Here is an 8736-nt window from a genome sequence, read left to right on the forward strand (position 1 = left end):
GTGCGCCGGCCAATCCTTGCCCAGCGTCGCGAATCGGGAAACTTCGCCTCCTGGTTTCACCAAGCCCGCTCTCATATAAATATCCGGGTCGGGGAATGGCCCAGCGTCACCGCGAAGGACCGGGCATGGTACACGGCTCGCCTCCAGACCGATCAAGCGATCTGGGAAGCAACCGGCATCAACGAAGCCATTACCTTGAGTTTCTCGCTGCCTCTTCATGCTGATCGAGCACCCATTGCTGCCGCGGCCTGCTTATGGAACAGCGCCACCAACACCTTCGATTTCCCCTTCGGGCAAATGAGTATCTCACTGCTGGACATCCTCACCATCATAGGACTGCCGATTCATGCAAAGCCATATACGCCAGGCGACTTTGCATCGACCGAGTTTACACATTCCTGCAATCTGGGGGCCCGCCGCGCCCTGAAAGGCTCGTATGGAGTATGGAGGAAATTCTACATCGGCCATGCAGAACAACACGAAGGAGGTATCGCTTTCCTTGAGTATTGGCTTGATAAATTCATATTCTGTGGCAGTGCTCACAAGCCTACAGGGAAATGGACAAAGCTGGCCGAGACACTCTACAATGGGATCGAAGTAGGGCTAGGGCAGCCCGTACTGGGCGCACTCTACCGGACCCTGCACATGCTGTCCCTAAGACCCTTCCATCTCTCTGCTGGCCCTCTGTGGATCCTGGACTTATGGACGCAGCTGTACTTCCCGCTCTTCCGGCGAGCCCCGCTGGAATTTCTGCCCGAAGACCAACTACTCGGCTTCGCGGTGTGCAAGAACGCTGCGAACCGGACTCCCCTGTCCTTCTTCGCCAGCCTCTCCATCCTGTACAACCAACTCGAACCGCCTCCCACCATAAATATGATGGTTCGCCGGTGTCACCCTGAAGTCTTATCAACAGGCTTCTCCCCTCGCTCTGATTCGGACTCTGACGCCAAGACCGTCTTCATGAGAGCAACCTCATGCTGCGACCTTCAGCTCGCCGAGGATGAACAAGGCTTCGAGCTGTATGCCCCTAACCACTTCGCCAGACAACTTGGCTTCTTTCAAGGGGTCCCCTACCCACTCTTCCATTCGGTGAACAAGTACACCTCCTAGAGGAAGATTGGCGAGTCCGACTGAGTCACCCCGCTGCAGAACATTTTCCCTCTCACTCCTGACTTGCTCGAGATTGAGCCTTCACTGGGCGTTGACCCTGCATATCTCTCTTGGTGGCGATCCTTGTCCGACAACCATTGGGGGTTCCCAGATGATGTTGTCTTTGCTGCCATCTTTTATCCTCTGTACGACACTCTGGGCGAGTCAGACCGCGTCATTCTTGATGCCCAGCGCTACCGGGACGAGAGCAGTTCAAAGGCTGCGACAGGGTCTAGGCTTGCGCTCCCACCAGTTCCTGCTATTCGCCGCTCGACCGGGATCGTCATCCGAGAACGCGATCCCACACCCGAGGTAAACCACCAACTATGTAAATTCCATACCGCCTTTACCACTTCAACAAAATGTTTCCTCCTAACTCTCCTGTCTACCTTTACAGTCTGCACCCCGCCGGAGATCGGTCAGAAGACCTGAGGGTGCCGGAGACAAAGGGAAAGCAGTTGCTCAAGAGGAGCCCGCGGCGGACCATGACGGTGAGACTGCTCCCGTCATTCCCCGGCCAACAAGCGGCGAAAGCTCGCAGAAGCGCCCTGTCGAGGACGAAGAAGAGCTGCTAGAGGATGAACAATATCGGCAAGAGCACGCTTTGGTAGGCGACCTTTCTTCGAACCAAACTCATTAAAGCCAACAAACGATTTGCTAACTTTGTATTTGACAGGTCCGCCGCCGCATCCGACCTCACCTCGCTGTCATTGAAGGAGAGACAGAGATAGTTGAAGTCCCAATCCCGGAACCAAACGTCGGGGATCAGACCACGGTTACCGAGGAAGTCGCCGTGCAACCCCCCTCTCCAACCGACGCTCTAGGCGAAACTGGCCCGCCTCCAGAGCCTACCTCGGCTCCTGCTCAAGATGAAGATCTCGGCCAGACCACCCGGCTTTCTGACTTTGCTGCCCCTTCGGCGGTTCCGCCAAAGGACTTACAACTGGTGCTTGAGCCCTCTCCTCTGCAACCAGACTCAGCGGCCCAGACCACCGAAGAACCGACAGTCCCTACTCGATCTGAGGTCCCAACGCCCGTTCCAGAAATTGAGGCAGTCGCAGAGGTTGAACCAACTACCCCGGCCCCAATGAGAACATCTGGCGAGGCGACTTTGATAGTCGCATATTTGTGCGACTTTTATCATGCTAATTATTCTTATTACTTAGTTATTTTGTGATGTTTTCCTATTTTTAATTAACTTTATTTGTTTTTAGGTGTTTTGAAGTCAAACAAAGAAAAGGAGATAATTGGGCTTAATTAGGATCCCTAATCCTAGTTGGGTTGGTGATGGAAGACATATAGGTTAACTAACCTATTTCTACGTGAAAAAGGGAGGGGAGAAGGAGACGAACAAGGGAGACAAAAAGAAAGGGAGCAGCCGAACCAAAGAGGGAGAAAGAGAAGAAAGAAAGAGAGAAAAAGAGAGAGAAAGAGAAGAAAGAAAGGAGAGGAAAAAGAATTCTTCTTCTCACCCTTATTTCATATTCCATGTATTCTCTGATGTTCTTAATCAAGATTATGTGTAACTAAACTCCTTAGTAGTTAGGGGCTGATCAAAGCCCTAGATATGTCTTCGATTTACAAACCCCAATTGATTTATATAATTTTAGATGAGAATTTCTTCACTGATTGTTCATTGATAATTCTATTACATGTTTCATTGAGTCGACACTTTGATGCATGTTTTAGGGTTTATTATTTTGAATGTGTTTATGACTGACATATCGTTGCATATTCTATGAGAGATAACAAGTTCTTTCCAGGTATTTGTGTGAAGTGATTTCTTGGTAATCTAAGGCTACCGACATTGACCTTAGATTCTTTGTTGCTACTCAAACGTTCTTAGATCTTTATGATTTCAGTTATTTTGGTCTAGATACCGACATTTCATAGATCAATTAATTGGGAATATAGTTAAGTCGATACCGACATTTCACTTAACATGGCAAGTAAGAGAACGTAATACGGTTAATGACCTAACGACATTGGCTTAACTGTGAGTGCATTCATCTTTAGTCATTGACATTGTTTCGGGGTGATTGAAGCGTATCTAGTGGTGGAGAGAAGTTCCTAGCTATTGTTTCTCTCATATTTACATCCATATTCACTTTTTAATATTCTGTTTTCAGCAGTACTTCTGTTTTATCTATTTTGTTCACCAATCAAACCAACTCCGAATACCCTCAAAATTTGTGTGGTAGTCCGCCACTGTGTCTAGTTACTGTGTATTTAATTTCATAATTTTTGGTTGAGTCTAGATTAGCTAATTAATTAGGTTTCTGCTCCTAGGTCGAGTCTGCCAGATTTCTGGTTTACGCGTCTGTTTGTGTTTCTTGTGTGTTTAAGTCTTAGTATCACCAATCCTCTGCGGGTAATGACCCCTATTTGCTGTTTACTACATTGATATAATTGATTTGATAATAGGGTATCTTTGTAGGTGCTTTTGCGCCTATCAGACTTCTTCTTTGGCTACCCGAACCGCTCGTCTTCGGGCCCGGATTACCCCGCCTGCCGATCCAGAGCCCATTCGCCTAGCCCGGGTTTTCTTTCACGAGCTACTGCGCCAAGGTCCCCACATGAATGTATTTGACTTGGTGAGGCGTGTCCGCGAGGCCCATGAAGCTCTGATTTGGCACCTCGCCGGCAGCAACCCTGCTCTAGACCATGTGTTGGAACTCATCGACGCTGTCGAGCTGCAGGCTTGCCGAGTTCAAGATGCCGGTGCCCAGTCGGCTGCTCACGAGAAAGTCCGCCAAGCCTTAGACCATCAGATGGCAGCCCTTTTAGCCGAACTTGAAGACGCTGAGATTCCTGAGGCGTCTTCAGAGAATCCGTGTACTGTTTATGCTCGGCAAGTGGAGGCCCTAGAGGCTCAGATAGCGGAGTTGCAAGCTCAACTTGCTCAAGCTCGCCAGAACTTGGCCCGAGCTGAAGAAGCAGAAACCCGTGTACAGGCCGCGGAAGAGACCCATGAGGCTTTGGACTCGGCTATTGCTGCTGTCGACGAAGCCCAAGCCCAGGCGGATGTTGAAGAGTTGGCCTTAGAAGGTCTTCTCATAGATTTGTATAGGGCTTCTAGGCGGGTTTAGACTTGATCAGCGCTTTGCCCCCTTTGTATGAACCTTTATAATAATATTAACATTAAATCAAATCTTTCCCGCTCTTTGTCGAATCTTGTGTAAGAACTGCCTTCTCAGGAAAAAATCTTCTTCCGAGATTCGGCGGGGGTTTCCAATGTAACTATTCGCTTGGAACGTGGGCAGTCATCATGGAATAACGCGTCCGACCTTATCTCCAAAGCTCATATTTCGGAGCAAATCGCTGCAAAATAAACGCTTGGCCGGGCCGAAGTACCAGTTAAGTCTTTGCCCCCTTGCCATGGGCTCTTATACCCTTCTGTATATCCTCTTGTCCCTGCTTAAAGCAAAGCCCCCACCTCTTATTTCCACTCTTCGTTCCCTCTGAGTCTGAAAATCTACTCTCAGGCCGGGAGTGATTCTGAAAATCTACTCTCAGGTCAAGCCTTTGTTTGGACAAACTAATGGTTGGGTACCTTCTGCCTTGCATCAACTGTTCTGTCCAAACGTGAGGTTCTCGAGGCTTCGCATCCGCTTGCGCTTCAGGTTCTGGTCAGTGCCCTTCAAGCACCTTCGAGGCATGACCGGTAGCATGAGGAACCCTGGTCCAGTGGGCCTCTAGCTTCCCAACACTTTGTCTTAGGTCCAGGCCGGTGTCAAGGCTCGTGCTGGTCTATGGAAGCGGGGCGTTTGCCGACTTTAAACGAAGGATGCGGCGGCAGTCTCTTCTTCAACCCTGCAAGATATACGGGTTGAGGCTTCCAATATCTGCATATCTATGCTTCTGAATGTAAACATAGTCTAATTTCACCCTTTCTGTCAATGTAGTTGCTTCGGCCGCAAAGCCGATGTTCGAAACTTGTATTGAAACAACGCCAAAAAGGCAAAATAAATGAATTTACTGTTTTTTAGGGCCTCTGGAATAGGCCCCAATCTTGTACTGGCCTTTGCGTTTAGACTTTGCACGTTTACAGAAAATGAAGAAAAGCAGAGTTATCCTTATTTAGGGCCTCTGGAATAGGCCCCAATCTTATACTGGCCTTTTTAGGCTGGTATGTTACAACGTACTCTATCAGTCTTCTATCCCGGATTGCCCCCTAGTGTTAGGCGGCGGAGCGAGAACGCGATGGCGCGTAACACTATTGACATTAGTGACGGGGTCTGGGGGAGGTGGAGGATCCTCGCGTTCCCAAACTCCAGCAATGTGGCGCTTGAGGAAACGGCCATTAATAGGATTGCGATGGATGGTGCCGTCCAAGTCGCGCAGGTGGTATGCTCCCTTGGGGAGTATACAATGAATAATAAAGGGGCCTTCCCATCGAGCGGACCACTTGCCCCGACCGTCGGTTTTTTCCCCAAGTGGGAGTACCGCGCGTCACACCTTTTGGCCCTCGGCATAGTTCCGTCCGTGCGTGACTTTATCGTACGAACGCGCGATGCGTTGTTTCTCGAGGATGAGATTGTTGAAAGCGGCGACGCGGTGCTCGTCGAGATCTTCAAGCTCCTGCCACATAGCTTGGACGTAATCCTCGCCAAGTAGTTGATGTTGTTCCTGAACGCGGAGTGAAGCTATATTGATCTCGAGGGGAAGGACGGCATCATGACCGTACATGAGAGCATACGGGGTAGTATCCGTCGGGCCGCGCTTTGAAGTGCGGTAAGCCCACAAGGTGTGGTAGAGTTCCTCATGCCAGACACGCGGGTTCAACTCCAACATCTTGCGGAGGATACCGAGGATAACCTTATTACTAGCCTCTGCCTGGCCGTTGGACTGTGCATAATATGGCGTAGAGTGGAGAAGCTTGATGCCGTAGTCGTTTAAGTACTTAACAACTAAATCAGCCATGAAAGCTGCCCCCCTATCCGTAACGATGCACTCCGGGATACCAAAGCGGGAGATGATATTGCGGAAAATAAAGTTGCGCACCGAGTTGGCGGAGGCAACCTTGAGTGGTTCGGCCTCGACCCATTTGGTAAAGAAATCGGTGGCGACGATAATGAACTTATACTGCTCAGAAGAATGGGGATGAATGATGCCAACGAAATCTATCGCCCAACCGCGACCCGGCCAAGGTTTAATGATAAGCTGCAACGGGATGTTGGGAATATGTTGCACTGGTCCGTGAGCCTGGCAGTCTTGGCAACCTTTGGCGAAGGCAATACAGTCTTTCAGAATGGTTGGCCAGTAGTACCCATGGCGACGGATTAACCAACGCATTTTTGGCCCGGCCTGGTGCGAACCGCAAACTCCACAATGTACTTCGCGCATGACACGTTTAGCTTCGTTCCCATACACGCAGCGGAAGTCGTTTCCGTCTTCCCCACGCCGCCGGAGTTCGCCATTGCGTAAAACAAAGTTTAAGGCGAGGAAACGTATCTGCCTGGAGTGAGCGGCGTCGTTGGGGTTCTGGAGGTAGGCGATAAATGGTAGCCGCCAATCCTCGTTGATAAGGTCCAAGGCCGCAACTTCGGGGGTGGCGGCCTGAAACTGCCCCCTAGCGATGAAAGAGGGAAGAGTACGGCGCTCGACCCTGAGCAAACGCTCGCGCACGCCGTCGCGCAGGCTGAGGCCGGATGCTACCTGGGCGAGCTCGTTGGCGGCGAAGTTGAACTCACGTGGTATGTGCTCGATGTAGACGTCGTCGAATCGATCCAACACCTCAAATGCCTTGCGCAGGTATGGTTCAATTGACGAGCTTAAGCACTTGAACTTTTCCACCAGCTGGTTAACGACTAACAAAGAATCGCCAAAGATCTAAACCTCGCGGACTCCTAAATCCAACAAAATCTCTAGTCCGATGATCAGCGCCTCGTACTCAGCCTGGTTGTTGGTACATTTGAAATCGAGCTGGAACGAGTAGGAGAAGCGATCTCCAGCGGGATTGGCTATGGCTATCCCAGCTTCGGCTGCAGTATCAGTCCGTGAACCATCAAAGTACAGGGTCCATGGAGCGAGTGCCACAGCAGCAAAGTCCAACTCGCGAAACGCCGTGAGCTTTGAGGGTGGGTGATGAGCGAGAAAGTCTGCTATTGCCTGTCCTTTTACTGCCTTTTGCGGAACATATTGCAACGAGAATTCGGACATGGCTAAGATCCACTTGCCGATGCGTCCCCGTAAGATAGGGCGAGAGAGCATATATTTGACCAGGTCGGATTGAGCGATCACAACCGTGGTAAAGGCAAGCATGTATTGGCGCAGCTTTCACCCTGCAAAATATAGGGCAAGACACAACTTCTCCATAGGTGAGTATCGTGTCTACACTCAGTTAACACCCTGCTAAGGTAATAGACAGCGTGTTCTACCCCGTTCACATCGTCTTGGGCCAGGAGTCCGCCGATGGACAAGTCGGCAGCGGCGATATAAAGTTTAAGCGGGGTACCGTCGCGAGGTGGGATCAGGACTGGTGGGTTCGTAAGGTAGTCCTTGATCCGATCGAAGGCCTGTTGATGTTGTGGTTCCCAGACGAACTCGGTTGCCCCCTGGAGCTTGAGGAGGGGTGAAAAAGGCTGGACCTTCCCTGCCGCATTGGATATGAAACGGCGGAGAAAGTTGATTCGCCCAAGCAGCTGTTGAAGCTCCTTCTTTGTGTTGGGGGGTGAAGCGGTGATTACCGCCTGTGCCTTGTCCTTTGGGATTTCAATGTCTCTTTGATGCACTAGGAACCAAGGAAATCGCCGGCCTCCGCGAAGAAAACACACTTGGCGGGGTTCATCTTCAGGTTATGTTGGCGCATCCGTGTAAACACCTGCCGCAGGTCTTCAACGTGGGTTGCCCGTGTTTTGGTTTTGACTACCACATCATCAATGTATACTTCGATCAACTTCCCCAAGATGTCATGAAAGATGAGGTTCATGACGCGCTGGTACGTTGCCCCCGCGTTTTTAAGTCCGAAAGGCATGACAACATACTCGAATGCGCCGACAAAACCAGGGCAGCGGAAGGCGGTCTTGTGTCGATCTTCCTCAGCGACGGGAATCTGATGGTATCCGGCCGTTCCATCCATAAAGGATAACACCTTGTGCCCCGCGGCGGCATCAATAAGTAGGTCAGCCACAGACATGGGGTATATATCCTTCGGTGTTGCGTTGTTTAGGTCGCGGTAATCAACACAGACGCACATCTTGCCATTTTTCTTGGGGACGTGGACAACATTGGACAGCCACTCGTTATACTTTGCCACGCGAATGATGCCCGATCGGTGCATGCTTTCGATCTCTTCCTTGACTACGATTTGAGTCTCAGTTCGCATGAATCGGCCGTCCTGCCGTACTGGACGTCGGTCGGGATAAGTTGGTAACCGGTGGCAGACCAAGTCCGGGGACAAGCCGGGCATGTCTTCGTATTTGTCGGCGAAGCAATCCCTGTACTCGCATAATAGGGCAAGAAGGGTTTCCTTTTCGTCCTCCGCCAACTTGGCACTGATAGAAATAAGTAAGGGTTTTTCTGCAGTCCCTACGTCAACTTGTGAAATGGGGTCGCGGACTTGAGGTGGTGTGTCGTCCAAGGCGG

General features: G+C 50.5%; 1 protein-coding gene across 1 annotated transcript; it reads right to left on the reverse strand.

Annotated features, from left to right (window-relative positions):
- Positions 1 to 5298: 5298 nt before the first annotated feature.
- On the reverse strand, positions 5299 to 7311 carry LOC101292066. Its single transcript, XM_004308322.1, has 3 exons — positions 6988 to 7311; positions 5608 to 6894; positions 5299 to 5505 (listed from the first exon to the last, which is right to left on the reverse strand). Exons 1-3 carry the CDS (start codon positions 7309 to 7311, stop codon positions 5299 to 5301), a joined length of 1818 nt encoding a protein of 605 aa, XP_004308370.1.
- Between the last annotated feature and the right edge of the window lie 1425 nt (positions 7312 to 8736).

This window comes from Fragaria vesca, linkage group LG7 (assembly GCF_000184155.1).
Source record: "Fragaria vesca subsp. vesca linkage group LG7, FraVesHawaii_1.0, whole genome shotgun sequence".
In the NCBI taxonomy this organism is placed as follows: Eukaryota; Viridiplantae; Streptophyta; class Magnoliopsida; order Rosales; family Rosaceae; genus Fragaria; species Fragaria vesca.